At 43.1% G+C, this 16107-nt stretch overlaps 1 protein-coding gene across 5 annotated transcripts in view; it reads left to right on the forward strand.

Moving 5' to 3' along the window:
* far1 (fatty acyl CoA reductase 1) overlaps nt 1-16107 on the forward strand; it is a 135814-nt gene that overhangs the window by 110976 nt on the left and 8731 nt on the right. For all 5 annotated transcript variants that reach the window (XM_063061594.1, XM_063061597.1, XM_063061593.1 and 2 more), the window contains one exon: nt 15946-16075. In XM_063061594.1, coding sequence (XP_062917664.1) covers nt 15946-16075 — 130 coding nt within the window. The remainder of the gene's footprint in view (nt 1-15945; nt 16076-16107) is intronic.

Here is a 16107-nt window from a genome sequence, read left to right on the forward strand (position 1 = left end):
CAGAAAATAGAAATGAACTCAGTTTACATTGAAACCTGAACTTGCATCTTCCATGTCCAAAAAACTCATTCTGTAACTTGTTGATGTCATAATTGTGATGCGCGTGATTTAGTATGAATCGATTTTAGATGCACAAGTATTACTGAAATCCAGCTGTACCTGAACATTTAATTTAGTGTTTTGGTGTTTGTGACTGGGGTGTTGGCAACCAAATAGCTGGTGTTCCACTCATATTTGCATTAAGGAAGGTTGTCAGTTTGCCTTTTCCATTGGCATTTATTAAATTTGGCTGCTGAAAGAGAAGCTTTCAGGTAGAGGTTTGATCTGATAGAGATTTAAAAGATTGAGACTAGATAGAGTAGACAGACAATATATTTTCCCAAGGGTTAAATTTCTAATACCAGAGGGCATGAGGTTATGGTGAGAGGGAATAATTTCAAAGGAAGATGTCAGGGGGAAGTTGTTTTAGACAGAGGGTGTGGGTGCCTGGAATGTGCTGCCTGGGTGATGGTAGAGGCAGGTATATTAGAGACTTTCAAGAGACGTTTAGATAGGCACGTGAATGTGAGGACAATGGGAGGATATTGTTTCGCTGGCCACACACATCAATGTTGCTGGTGAACACAGCCGGCCAGGCAGCGTCTCTAGGAAGAGGTGCAGTCGACGTTTCAGGCCGAGACCCTTCGTCAGGACTAACTGAAGGAAGAGTGAGTAAGGGATTTGAAAGTTGGAGGGGGAGGGGGAGATCCAAAATGATAGGAGAAGACAGGAGGGGGAGGGATGGAGCCAAGAGCTGGACAGGTGATAGGCAAAAGGGATACGAGAGGATCATGAGACAGGATTGGCCATTTGATTACTAACTTAATTCAGCACAACATTGTGAGCTGAAGGGCCTGTTCCTGTGCTGTACTGTTCTATATGCTTGGCCTTACAGAATTAGAGTAGTTTGCTTTGTCCTTGCAGAAGACTGGTATGCCCAGAGGTTTGATTCCGTCTGTGAGTGACTTGATTGATTGGGTGTCTGTTGCGTCCGACAATAACAGGAAACCTGTGCAGGAGAGTTTTTGAAGTGGAAAAGCTATTGCAGTCGGGCAGTTCCACTCTCTTGACCTTGGAAGTCCAGGTCCAGGGGTACGAGTAGTCGTCACAAACTGGAGTTTTACTTTGTTTCAGCGAATGACCATGACTGCTTCTGTGCCTTGACATGCCCTTTGCTCTCCATAAAGGTTCCGGAACAGCCATCCTGGCCGTTGGATCTCACTGTAAATCTCACCTGCCCCGTTCGCCGAGCTGAATTCACATGCTAGGACAGGCATTTCCCCATCTCACCAGGATATGAGGGCCACTGGTTACCCTCTCCTGATTTATTCTGCCTGTTGAAAGGGTGTGGCTGATGTGGAATTCAAACAGCTGCTTAGAGCCACAGGTGAGAGCTGAGTTCCCAGTGGGGAACAAAGGGAGAGAGCTGCCCCAGAATGGACACAACAAGCCCCCTCACCAGAGTGCTACCCCTCCCTAGACACTCGATGCCCTCCTATCTGAGATTAGATAGCCAGTAGCTATTGATGTGATTGTGCAAAATGCAGCTCTGTATCAAGTAAAACTGGGTGTCCTGAAGATTCTGCTGAAAATGATCGGCTTCTTTTGATAGGACATTGTTGAGAGCGTTGTGAAAAACTCTTAAGTTGAAGTTAAAATTTGAAAATGATTGATTAATAGAAGGGATGACATTCATTTTTCCAGTAGCCCATTTCTCCCCTCCCTCTCCCCCCCCCACGATTCTATCATTACAAATTTCAAAGTTGAGTTTATTGTCGTCTGCACAAGCCCACGTACGTACATACGTATGTACAGGGGCAATGAAAAATGTACTTGAAGCAGCATCACAAGCACGTAGACAAAGAAGTCGCTGGCTGGACCATTTCTTTGGCAGAATATTGGAAGGCCTAGACAGAATGGACATGGAGAGGATATTTCCTATAGTGGGAGAGTCTAGGACCAGAGGACACAGACAGAATGGACATGGAGAGGATGTTTCCTATAGTGGGGGAGTCTAGGACCAGAGGACACAGACAGAATGGACATGGAGAGGATGTTTCCTACAGTGGGGGAGTCTAGGACCAGAGGACACAGACAGAATGGACATGGAGAGGATGTTTCCCATAGTGGGGGAGTCTAGGACCAGAGGACACAGCACAGAATACAAGGACATCCCTTTAGAACAAGAGATGAGGAGGTGTTTCTTTAGCTGGATGGTGATGAATCTGTGGAATTATTTGCCACAAACAGCTGTGGAGGCCAAATCCTCGGGTGTATTTAAAACAGAGGTTGATTGGCTCTTGGTTAGTGAGGGTGTCAAAGATTATGGGGAGAAGCAGAAGAATGGGGTCGAGAGAGAGAATAGGTCAGCTATGATCAAATGATGGGGAAGACTCGTTGGACTGATTGGTCCATTTCTGCTCCCTTGTTTTACGGTCTAATGTGGAATTTGTAGGAATTTGAACATTTTGGGACGATGTATGCTTCCAAAGTTTATTTTATTCATAGTGGTTGGTGTGCAGTATAATGTACAATCTGAGACTCAGTTTGGGCATTGGGGTAGAATCAGACAGGGTAAAGAAGAGAAATGAAAACAGAAAATGCTGGGAATTAAGTAGCAGACAGGACAATATCTGTGGAGGCAAAAACAAGTAAGAAGATGATTAGGATGCTGGACTTCAAGCTGACCTGAAGAATTTCTTATCTGCTGCCGATGCTGCTCAACTTGCTGCATTCCTGTAGCAGCCTGGAGACACAAGAGACTTGAAATGCTGGAATCTGGAGCAACAGACAAACTACTGGAAGGACTCAGCAATTCGAGGAAAGGAATTGTCTCTATTTCGTGTTGAAGCCCTGAATCAGGTCTGTTCCACTGGTCAACTCCCTGAGTTCCTCCAGCAGATTGTTTGTTACTCCATATTCCAGCATCTCATTCTCTGTGTCAACCTGAAGTCAGACTCTGGTTATATTCAACTGTGTGAGTTCTCTCTCATGGACATGGTCCATGTGACAGTAATGTCCCAGTTGCCAATGACAACCCGATAAATTTCAGAGAATGTGATGTCAGGAGACAAGCAGCAGAATAGATTGTTATCTGGCTTAAATGCAGACATTGAGAAATGAGTCATGGATTCATAGAACAGCACAGGAACAGACCCTTGGCCCTTCTAGTCTGTGGCAAACTATTTAAGCTGCCTAGTCTTATCGACCTGCACCAGGACCATTATCTTCCATATTCCTACTATATTTACCTATCCAAACTTAATGTTGAAATGGAGTTCACATGCACCACTTGCACTGGCAGCTCATTCCACACTCTCATGACTTTCTGAGTGAAGAAGTTTCCTCTCATCTTCCCCTTAAATGTTTCACCTTTCACCCTTAACCCATGACCTCTAGTTGTAGTCCCACTCAACCTCAGTGGAAAAAGCCTGCTGGCATTTACCCTATCGATACCCCTCATCATTGTGTATCATCATCTTTACATGTCATGTCCTATGACACGGGTGATTATGATCTTTTGACCATGATTGCTTTTGGCAAATATTCTACAGAAGTGGTTTGCCATTGCCTTCTGGGAAATGTCTTTATAAGACCAGCAACCTCAGCCATTATCAATATCTTCAGCGATAGTCTGCCTGACATCAGTGGTCGCATAACCAGAACTTGTGATATCCAGCAGCTGTTCATTCAATTATCCACCACCTGCTCCCATGGCTTCACGTGACCCTGATCGTGGGGGAGAGGGTGTAGGGCTAAGCAGGCACTGCATCTTGCCCAAGGTGACCTGCAGGCTAGTGGAGGGAAGGAGCGCCTTACACCTCCTTTGGTAGGGACGTATCTACACCCTGGTATAATTTTGTACAAATTTATCAAATCTCCCCTCAATCTTCTGCATTGCAAGGAATAAAGTCCTAATCTATTCAATTTTTCCTTGTAACTTGAATGGGTGGCAATTAACAGTGACATTCCACCAGGATTGTTGCAAGGACCACTCCTATTCATACAAATCATTACTGGGCTGGAGTATCCATATACCCAGTGTAGCTATTAGAACAGGCCAGGCACTAGGAGTCCTGCAGTGATTAACTAACCTAGCTCCCCAAAGCCTGCCCACCACCTGCAAGGCTCGAGTCAGGAGTGTGATGGAATACTCTCCACTTGCCTCGATGAGCAGAGCTTCAGTAACACTCAGGACATAGTGGCCTGCTTGACAGGCAGCTCATCCACTACCATTGCAAGGTATGCACCATCTACAGGACACACTGCAGTATCTCACAGAGACTCTTCAGACAGACCTTCCAACCCCACCACCTCTTATCAGCTGGTGAGAGGAGAACGTTACCACCTGAAATCACACACCACCCTGACTACTGCTACTTCGTCTGAGGTTGCTTGGGGCTGGCAGTAGCTAAGATACATTACCGTTACCTTCTGAATTGGAGTGTGGGTCAGAATATCTAGATCCTATATAGTTATGTTTGTATCAGATTCTATAAAAAGACCTGTATTCGAGGAGGAGGAGGAGAAGATGGTGGCGTGACGCAGCGCTCGCAGCCACTCCGAGATGATACCGTATTTGTTAAGTAGGGGGCCATGCACAATCCTGATTTGATGGAGACGGACGTGAGAAGCACGGAGCAACATCTGGAGAAACTTCTGAAATGCCCGCTTCGCTGCCGCTGCTACTGTGCGATCGAGAATCTCCGGAGAGGAAGGCCCCAAATCCTCGGCTTTGCCTATTCCTGGGGCAGGGTCGAAGCGCTCAGCAGAGATGGTGCTCAGTGCTCGGTGTCGGAGGGCTGGTCAGAGGCTTGAAGTTTCCGGATGGACTCGAGAGTCGGCTGTGGTTGGGTGCTTCCAGGGTGCTGCATCGGCAAGTTTGTGGTGCTGGAGGTTCATGGCAGGGAGTGTTTTTTCTTCCTTCTACCGTCTGCGTAAGATGATGGGACTTTCAAGAGGCTTTGAGACTTTTGGTCTGTTCTTTATCATATTACAGTATTGCTTTGCACTGTTGTAACTATATGTCATAATTATGTGGTTTTTGTCAGTTTTTCAGTCTTGGTTTGTCTTGTGTTTCTGTGATATCATTCTGGAGGAACATTATATCATTTAATGCATGCATTACTAAATGACAATTAAAGAGGACTGTGTGTCCTCATAATCTAATCTATTCACCACCTTTACTTGGAAATATATTGGTGTTTCTTCATCGTCGCTGGGACTCTCTCCCTAACAACACCGTAGGTGTACCCCATAAGGCAGCTCATCACCAACTTCTCAAGGGGCAATTAGGGAGCGGCAACTAAACGCTGGCTCAGTCTGCAAAGCCCAGAACCTTTGACTATTTTTTTTTTAATTGGTGAGGCATGATTTGAGATGGGATAATCGGACAATGGGTGAGTTACACTGAATGTGCATCAAACTTTAGTTGGATCACACTCGGGATATTCCATCTGTTGTCTCCGCATTACAACAAAGCATAGGAGGGTGCAGAGAAGACTTACAGGGTATTTTCTGCTGGAGGAACTTAGGAGCAACATCTTTGTGGGGGGGGGGAGTTAAAGGGAATTGTCGACATTCAGAAACACTGCAGGCTGGGTCTGTTATTTTGTTTGGGAAAAGAAATGTGAGGTGGTATCTGCAGGGAGTGTGTCCCAAGAAGGGAAGACCCATCATCAAGGATCCCCGCCATCTGGGCCTTGCTATCATCTTGTGGCTGCCATTGGGCAAGGGGTACAGAAGCCTGAAGTCCCACACCACCAAAGTTCGAAGTAGCTTTATTATTAAAGTACTTATATGTCACCATGTATGACCCTGAGATTCTTTTTCTGGAGGGCATACTCAAACTCATAATAACCATAACTGAATCAATGAAAGACTGCACCCAACAGGGCAGACAACCAGGGTGCAAAAGACAACAAACTGCAAATACAAAAAAAAGAAAGCAATAAATATAGAGAACATGAGATGAAGATTCTTTGAAAGTCATTCCATAGGTTGTGGGTCAGTTCAGTGACGGGGCAAGTGAAGTTGAGTGAAGCTATGCTATCTGGATCAAGAGCTTGATGGTTGAGGGGTAATAACTGTTCCTGAAACTGGTGGTGTGGGTCCTGAGGCTTCTGCACCAGGTTCAAGAATGGCTACGTATTTCCCTTCAACCACTGGTTTCTTGAACCAACCAGCACGACAGTAATCACTACCTCACTATAACAACTCTGACCATTTTGCATTAAATGCACTTTGCTTGCTCTGTTCTTATTGTGTTCTTATAAATATAAAAATTGATTAATTTGTTTTTTTTGTGAATGCATATACGATGCTACTATACGCTGCAAGTAAGTTTTTCATTGCATCTGTGCAAACATGAACTTGTGCAGAGAACAGCAGACTCTCCTCTGACCTACTAGAATGTGGGTGGCATGGTAACGTAGTGGTTAGCACACGCTTTACATTACAGGTGACCTGGATTAAATTCTCACCACCACCTATAAGGAGCGTGTACGTTCTCCCCATGACTGCATGAGATTCCTCCATATTCTCTGCTTACCTCCTACAGTCCAAAATTAATGGTTGGTCGGTTAATTGGACATTGTAAATTGTCCTATGATTAGGTTAGAATTGCTGGGCAGCATGGCTCAGAAAGGCCTATTCAGCACTGTATTTTGATAAATAAATAAAATTGATGAGTTTTGGTAGAGTAGTTACAAAGAGAATGCTTGTCTTTGTGAAGTACGAGGCTATCAATATCTCGGTAAGAATTCCTGTGGGAAATTAAAAAATGCTGTTCCATCCATAGACGGCTGCGATTGAGAAACTCTCGTTTGCTGAGGTTGGTTGTGACAGAGGGTGTAGATGATCTCAGTGGGAACCGGGGAAGAAAATGGAGATTAAACTGATGCATTTGGATAATAATTGGAAGAGGCCTGAGTGGATGTAAGTATAGTTTAATCAAACAGGGACATTAAGAGGCGGAAGCTCGGTATCTGGTTTACTGACTGTGGTATATTTGTACAAAGTACACACTAAAACAAATAGAGTTCTGTACAATGCAAATGATGATGTACATTTAGAAGCTACTAGCAAGTGTTTGCATAAAAGGTGTAGTCAGAGTGGAAGCTGTACCTGTAATTGATGTTTATTGCTCAATCTGTAGATTATACTGACTGTATTTGTGTTATATTCTCTGAGGCTTGAGGTAACCCTTGAGATTCCACACTACTTATTTTTGAAGCTGTGAGATTGTTTACAAAAATACCATGAGCTCACCTGATTCTCTTTTCCATATTTTCTCCCAGTGTGGAAAATTCTTTGTTAGTGGAGTGTGTTTGAGGTTTTCAGATTCACAATTAGAATTCTGCCCTCCAGTGTTCACTTGGTGGACAAGCTGGAATGTGTGCATGCGTTCGTCTGAAGACTGTTGAGGGCTTGTTTTTGCTGATGACATTCATGCACCATCAATCTGCAGGACATGGCACTTGGGGACTTGGGCTAGATTATATATTTTTTATGCGACTTTAATGCTATCTTATATGTGCTGTGTGTGACTGCTGGTACTGTGTTTTGCACCTTCGTCCCGGAGGAATTCTATTTCACTTGGCTGCATTCATGTGTATTCATGTATGGTTGAATGATAATTCATTTTTTTAACTTAATATCACTGCTGTATGTCACAAAATGTTTTTCAGTGGCAATATATTGCAGTACATAAACTTAATTACAGTAAGAAAGAAATATAAAAGTGAAATTAAATAAGTGCATAAAGAGAGCAACAAAAATAGTGAGGTAGTGTTCATGGGTTCATTGTCCATTCAGAAACCTGATGGCAGAAGGGAAGAAGCTGTTCCTGGAATATTGAGTGTGTGTCTTCAGGCTCCTCTGTCTGGTGGTAGCCATGAGAAGAGGGCATGTTTGGGTAATGGGGGTTCATAATGATGGATGTTGCCTTTTAGCAGCTGTTCTATTAAATTCATATTGTGGTGAAAGTTTTGCCTTTCAAACCAAGAGATTTCAGACCCAAGTTAACTTGCAGGTTGAGTTGGTGGTAAGGAAGGCAAATGCAATGTTTGCATTCATTTCGAGAGGACTAGAATATAAAAGCAAGGATGTAACGCAGAGGCTATATAAGGCGTTGGTCAGACTGCACCTGAAATATTGTGCTCACTTTTGGGGCCCCTTATCTAAAAAAAATGTGCTGGCATTGGAGAGGAGGTTCATGCGAATGATCCCAGAATTAAACAATTAATGTGCGGGGAGCATTTGATTACTTTAAAGTTTAGGAGAATGAGGGGGCGTCTCATTGAAACCTATTGAATATTGAAAGACCTACATAGAGAGGATGTGGAGAGGATGTGTCCTATACTGGGGAGTCTAGGTCCAGAGGGCACAGCCTAAGAATAGAAGGATGTCCCTTTAGAACAGAGCTAAGGAGGAATTCTTTAGCCAGAAAGTGGTGAATCTAAAAAAATTTATTGCCACAGACAGCTGTACAGGCCAGGTCATTGAGTATATTTAAAGCAGAGGTTGATAGATTCTTTATTAGTTAAGTTGTCAAAGGTTACAGGAAGAAGGCAGGAGAATGGGGTTGAGAGGGATAGTAAATCTGCCAAGATCGAATGGTGGAGCAGACTTAATGGGCCAACTAGCCTAATTCTGCTCCCGTGTTTTTTGGTCTTAATCTGCTTTAATTTCTATGTTAATTTCATATTTGCAAATTATATAGGAGGCTATTGAAGTCTATGGTGGTTCACGAACCCCTCCCCATTCCCCCACTAATTTCCTTTGTAACTCATTTTCCCTCCCATTCCCATCCGTCTGTCATTCAAAGTTTCTAAGGCAGCTTTACTTCATCTGCAAAAGTCCATGTGGTCACAGGTGCAATGAAAAACTTGCATGCAGTAGCATCAGATAAACTGCATTCCCATTGCACAGATTATACAAAGTTTACAAGCAAGAACATAATTAGAACAAAAAGATCCATTTTAATGCAAAGTGGTCATAGTGTTGTTTAACTTTAGTGATTAGACGTCCTGAAATGCTGTCCGTTTATTCATTCGCATAGATGTTGCCTGACCTGCTGAGTTCCTCCAGCATCTTGTGTGTGTTGCTCTGGATTCCAGCTTGTGCAGAATCTCTTGAGTTTACGATTAGCTTTTTGCTGGGTTCAAGAACTGAATGCTTAAAGGGATGTAGCTGTACCTACACATTTTGGGCAAGTTATAGTGGCAAGTAACCAGCCAATCTGCACATCTTTGGCACAAAAGATTCTGCAGGTACTGGAAATCTCCAGCAATGCACATTAAATGCCGGAGGAACTCAGTAGGTGAGGGGTATGAACATTCAGCTTAGAGTCCTGATGAAGGGTCTTGGCCCAAAACTGCATATTTCCCTCTGCCTGACTTGCTAAGGTCCCTTAGCATTTTGTGTGTGCTGTGTGTCTTTGGGATGTGAGTGGAAACCCATTCAGCCATGGAGAATGTGCAAACTCTACCCAACACCCGAGATCAGATTTAAACCTGGGTTGCTGTAACATCTGTACTAACTACACCACTGATCCTTGATTAATTTCATAAAGGATCTCACAGGAATACTGTAATAAACACAACAATTGTCACCACTTGGTAAGTCAGGCAGCATCTGCGAAAAAAGGAACAAAACCAACATTTCAGGTCAGTAAGAAAAATGGCATCCTGTTCAGACTAAGAGTTAGAGTTCCTCTTTTCTCCTGCTTTTGTTTAATTTTCCTTCCTCTAAGTAGGACCCCTAATTCCAGTGGCCTTCAACTGTTAATAATAATTTGTCAAGCAATTGGTACCTAGAACATTATAGCACAGTACAAGTCCCTCAGCCCACAATGTAGTGCTGACTTCTTAACCTACTAAGATCAATCTAAGCCTTCACTCTCACATTGTTGTTCCTTTTTACCCCTTGTGGGGCATTGAGCGCATTTTTGCTGTTTCTGTAGCATTTGACTATGTGGCCAAGTTGCTAGCTCGATGCTCAACCCCCAGCACAGATGGAAAGCGTGCAAAGAACCGGCCATGTTCGAACTCGGGACCATTCACCTTGAAGTCTAGTGCTGACTCCACTGTACCACCAGTTGGCCTTTCACTGTAACATAGCCCTTCATTTTTTTTCTATCATCCATGTGCCTACCTAAGAATCTCTCAAATCTCCCTAGCGTATCTGTCTCAACTGTCACCCGTTTCAGGTGTTCCACACACTCAATCTCTCTGTGCTTTTTAAAAAAAACCACAACTACTACTAACTAACTTGCCTCCAGCAACCAGGTGGAACAAACGTTGGTACTGCAGTGCCACCGATCACGTCGGGAACTCCAAAAGATCCTGCTGCTGCAAATGAAGGAGTGTTGGCCAACTTTTTTAATAGCTTGCTGAGTAGAATTCTCAATTTCTCCAATCACCTTAAGATAATGCCCATCTCTGATCATTACATAGAACACTACAGGCCTTTCAGCCCACAATGACCTTTTATCCTACTCGAAGATCAATCTAACATGTTCCTTCATTTTTCTATCATCCATGCTCCTATCTAAGAATCTCTTAAATGTCCTTAATATATTTGTGCCTCCACCACCTCCCTTAACTAGTCTCTGTGTAAAAAAAAACGAACAAACCACTTACTCCAACATACCCTATACTTTCCTCCAATCACCTTAAAATTATGCCTCCTTGTATTAGCCATTTCCACCATGGGAAATAGTTTCTGGCTGGCCACTCTATCTATGCCTCTCATCTTCTTGGATACTGCTATCAATTTACAATTTATTTTGCGTTGATATTCAGCCCCAGTGTTGAACTAGCTTTGTGGCTGTGGACTGTTCAACCAAGACCTCAACGGCAGAGCGGGTAGAAGACAGTGGTAAATTAAAGTTCCGAATCTTGGAACTATGAGGACCACCACAATGGCTATGAAGGCAGAGGACGGCTGCAGCAGAAGAGGGCCCCCCCAAATGTCTTGGTCTCCATACCATTGGATTCTAGCCCTTTCTTTGTGAAGGACCATTTGCATCAGTCTCCCCATGTTAAAAGAACTCACACATAGGCATTTCTCTTGGTTTGATAATCCGATAGACCCACTTGAATAAAACCCTGTGGTGATCAGGAGGAGGTGACAGGAGCAGGACAGTGGCTGGGAGCTCACAGCCATTACCTGGCACACAGGAAGTGGGTGTTGGATACAGTCATCTAGCTCTTGAACAGAGACAGATGGAACTTTTCAGCAGCTGCACCCATGACTGAGCAGCCCCATTCAGGACCCACTCTGCTCAGCCCACTTGGGGAAGGGGCTAGAAAGGTGTCCTAAAAGTAGCCAGCCTCCTCACTCCTGGCTGGGCTGCCACGTCCAGAGGGATCACCAAACTGCACAAAAGCACATGAAAATTGGAGCCTGGAGTGTGTGGAAACTTATGGACAGCAAAACCAGCAGTGGTCCTAAAAGATGTACTGCTGTCATCTCAAGAGAGCTGAGAAGATTCCAAATGGACCTTGCTGCCTTCTGAAACACGATTGGGTGAGGAAGGACAATTGAATGAGGAGAAGGGTGGATACACCTTTTTTTCTGGAAGGGGAAATCAGCAGATGAATCCAGAATCCACGGAGTTGGATTCGCCATAAAGAACAATTGTCAACTGGCATCCATGAACACCTCATGACCATGCTCCTTACCTTAAGCTAACTAACAACTAAATGGCTACAGCTTCTTTCTTCATGAACCAACATTGACCTTGAAATAAATCGCAGAATAGGCTGTGCAAGTGGAACTTCCGCCAGGCTCCGAAGATCAGGATATCATGACCAACACTAAGCTTCTAGTCTATAAAGCTATAGTCCTCCTCTCCTTGCTTTAGGGAGCAGAGTCATGGACAATGTACAGAGGGCACATAAAATCCCTGGAAACTTAACATCAAAGATGCCTCTGAAAGATTCTGAGATTTAGTTGGAAGAACAGGTGTACTAACTCCAGCATCCTGGAAGAAGTTAAAATTAACTCCATAACCACAATTGTGACTCAATACCAATTCCGATGGGTCGGCCACATCATCCATATGCCTGAGGCTCGCCTTTCCATACAGTTCCTGTTCGGCCAACTCAAGGATACAAAGCGCACTCCTGGAGGGCAGAAAAAGCAGTTCAAGGACAATATCAGGACTTGCCTGAGGAAGTGCCACAACAACCTGAATGGATGGGAAAAATTAGCACAGATAGGAAAAGCTGGAGGGGACTGCACAGATTGAAGAATACCTCCACAGTGCCACTGAGACTAAGTGGGCTTCAACGCAAGGAGAGACTGGGAAAGGCCCAACCAGCTACATCCACCACCACCTCAATGACCTACTTCTGCCAGCACTGCAGTGGGACTTATGGATCACGGATCGGCCTCTTCAGTCATCTCAAGACCCACAAGTGACCAGATCAACCACCAGGAGAAGAATCATACCCAACTATGAGTGATTGCTGATGGTGATGGTGGACTGTTCATTCCTCTTCACAGATGCTGCCTGACCTGCATTAATGGTCACTGTGTTGTGAAATGGGTTCCACTGTTGGAAAAGTATTACTTTCTTGTGAATTTTACAGGATATGTCTGCTAAATTGTCCAGTTCCATCTCTGCAAAAACACCAGAATCCTTATCTAAAGAAGCAGCTGTATTTGTCATCACAAGCCAATGGGTGTAAATAATTCTGAATACTATTCATTAACTCTGGATCTCCGTATATGCAGTTCTACTTGGTTACAGTTATCAGTACAAAACTGGAACAAAGTTTGGGAACTTCATCTTTTCTGGCTGGGTTCCCAGACACTCTGAATCTGGTGTTGCCTCTAAACTAAGGATGAAGTATTCACTTAAGATGAAAATTTGTGATTCTTGCGAATTGAAATAGAGATTGAGCACCCCTTATCTGAAATGCTTAGTGCTGGAAGTATTTAGGTTTTCGGATTTTGGAATATTTACATCGATATAGCGAGATAGCTTGGGGATGGGCCCAAGTGTTACAAGAATCACCGCTTGTAATCATAATCAGGGAGGTGTAAGGAGAATCTGCAATTTCCTACAAGTACCTTTATTGTCCAAACGGAAGAGCAGGTGAACTTACACAACTGAATACCTGTATATACACCTAGGTTTTACTGACCTTCCATAAACAGTCAAAGAATAGAAAATATATTACCAGTTAAAAAGGAGTTTCTGCTGCTGGCCACACATTCCTTGTACTCCTGTTTCAGATCTCCATGTGTCTGTAGGGTCCTCCTCATCCGGGATGGTGGTTCTGCAGAGTTACCATTCCTACGTATTTGGAGCTCCTGACTCTTATAGTGTTCCTCATCCGTTGAACTGATGGATGTCCATCCCATTGGCTCAAGGTCACCTGACCTACCTGTGTCACCTTCTTACTGGTTCTGGTCCAGGCTACAACCAACATTGTTCTATATTTCTGACTCCCAGCCTTGAGTGTTTGTTGCTTTTAACTCCGACTGGTCCAGATCAGTCAAACTAGGTGAGCCAGACACCGAGTCTAATGAGATTACCGGTTGCTTCTTTAGTGGGACTGGCACTTTACATAGTAAGAAGTGACTCATCCGAGAATGGTCTCAGTCTTATCAGAGCAATTGAATGTGGACACTAAGAGCTTTGGGTTATGACCTGCTAAGTCTATCCCAGAGCAAGAATCCATTCAGCGTTCATAAGGGGGTGGGGGAAACAAAACAATTGGTGTGTCTGCTTCCTCTGTCCTTGATTCACCTGAATCCACTAATTTGTAGACTGTCTTTCTTTCTGGCCAACATAAATCCATTTGTTCATACTGTATACCCTGCAGGTAGTTTTATGGTAATGTTTAATCATTTTGTGCATGAAACAATAATGTGTTTATTGTACAGAACAGAGTGGATAATAAGTGCAAAACAGTGGTGATCACTGTGCGTAATGAGTCAAATTTCAAAGTAAATTCATTATCAAAATACTTGTATGTCACCATATACATCCCTGAGATTCATTGTGTGGGCATTCTCAGTAAATTCAAGAACCACAGTAGAATCAATGAAAGACCAAGAGGACAGACAAACCAGCAGTGTGCAAAGCACAACAAACTGTGCACATACAAATCAGAAAAGGAAATAATAATGAATAAAAAGCAGTAAATTTGGAGAACATGAGAGAGAGTCCTTGAAAGTGATTCCATTGGTTGTGGGAACAGTTCAGTGTTAGGGTCAGTGTAAATTATCTGTACTGGTTCAAAGAGTCCTGATGGTTGAGGGGTAATAATAACTGTTCCTGAACCTGATGGTGTGAGTCCTGAGGCTCCTGTACCACCTTCCTCATGGCAGCAGAGAGAAAAGAGCTTGACCTGGTTGGTGGGGGTTCCTGATGATGGATGCTGCTTTCCTGTGACAACTCCTGATGCAGATGTGCTCAGTGGTGGGGAGGGCTTTACCTGTGATGGGCTGGGCAGTAGCCACTACTTTTTGTGGGACTGCTGAAAAACAAAACTGGTGCCTACAGGGCCCATTCAAGGTATGTGAGGTATATGAGTCATAGAACACTACAGCACAGATACAGGTCCTTCTGCCCATCTAGTCCTTGCTGAACCACTAACCTCCCTAGTCCCATCGACCTGCACCCAGACCATAGCCCTCCATTGCCCTTCTGAGACACTTCTTGGTGTGCAGAGACCTGCATGTCACCTGGGAACCCTCCCATCATCTAGTGGAATTTTCCAATTGTGGAGTCATGTCAGCACTTGAAATAATTTCGGAGGTTTTCAGATAAGGGGTGCTCAATCTGCACTAGCCCACCTGAACTTGCAAAGTGAAAAGGGATGTACTATTGACTTCTCTATGCTAGTCATACAATCTCTGACAGGAGCGTTTCACATTGGTTGTTTGTCCGTCCTGTTGGATGCGGTCTTTCATTGATTCTATTATGTTTCTGGGAATCTAAGTGTATACCCGCAAGAAAATGAATCTCAGGGTTGTATATACAGTACTGTGTAAGTGTCTTGGGCACCACAGGTTCTTTTATATGGTTTCAGATGTTAATGGCCTCCACAGAGCCCTGATCTTAACATCATCGAAGCTGTCTGGGATTACCTGGAGAGACAGAAGCAAGCGAGACAGCCAAAGTCTGCAGAACTGTGACAAGTTCTGAAAGATGCTTGGGACAACCTACCAGTCGATTTTCTTATCAAACTGCACGGCACTCTACCTAAGAGAATTGATGCAGTTTTAAAGGCAAAGGAAGGGTGGTTGTACCAAATATTGATGTGATTTAGTTTTTTAGTTTTTGATATTTAGAAACTTTTCATTTCATTATTTTTGAAAGCATCTGCTGTACAGATTTTTTAAATGTGCCTAACTTTTGCACAGTGCTGTATGTATTTTGATAATAAATTTACTTTGAACTCTGAACTTCACTCTTAATTTATACAGCATGTTGTGCGTGACCATGGTTTCTCCTGTCATTTTCATCATTTACGATTTTGCCTGCTCTGATATTTACCCTTGTTTACTGCAAATTAACAGAAACAGCCATTTGATCTTTGTATATAATTTGCTGTGTTTGAATTGGGAATGGCTACTGAAAACTTTAATAACACTGTCTGGATATCGACAGTCTATTAATCTGACATTGATATGTGAAATTATTTTTACTAGTATTTTGGAAATTGAGCTACCAAAAAGTCTTTTTTTCCCTGTGATCTGCTGCAGATGTTACTAGATTCTGTTTTTTTTAAATTTGCAGAAATTTAATTTAACTTAACTGTTTGCTGACTTGAATCTGATTTAAAATTTGATTTTTGGTCATGTTCTTTTGTTATACCTGTCGTTTTTCTTTTTTGGTATATCTAAATTTGGTCATTAATTGTACTGATAAATTGTTTTCAGGATGATGAAAGTCATTAATCGGCTTCACAGATCAATGATGCTGGTTGAATACTTCACAAGCCATTCATGGGTGTGGAACACAGATAATATAAATATGCTCATGAGTCAAATGAGTCTGGATGACAAGAAGGTAGGTGTTTATGTCTACGTAAATGATTGAAC

This window comes from Mobula hypostoma, chromosome 11, assembly GCF_963921235.1.
Source record: "Mobula hypostoma chromosome 11, sMobHyp1.1, whole genome shotgun sequence".
Classification (NCBI taxonomy): Eukaryota; Metazoa; Chordata; class Chondrichthyes; order Myliobatiformes; family Myliobatidae; genus Mobula; species Mobula hypostoma.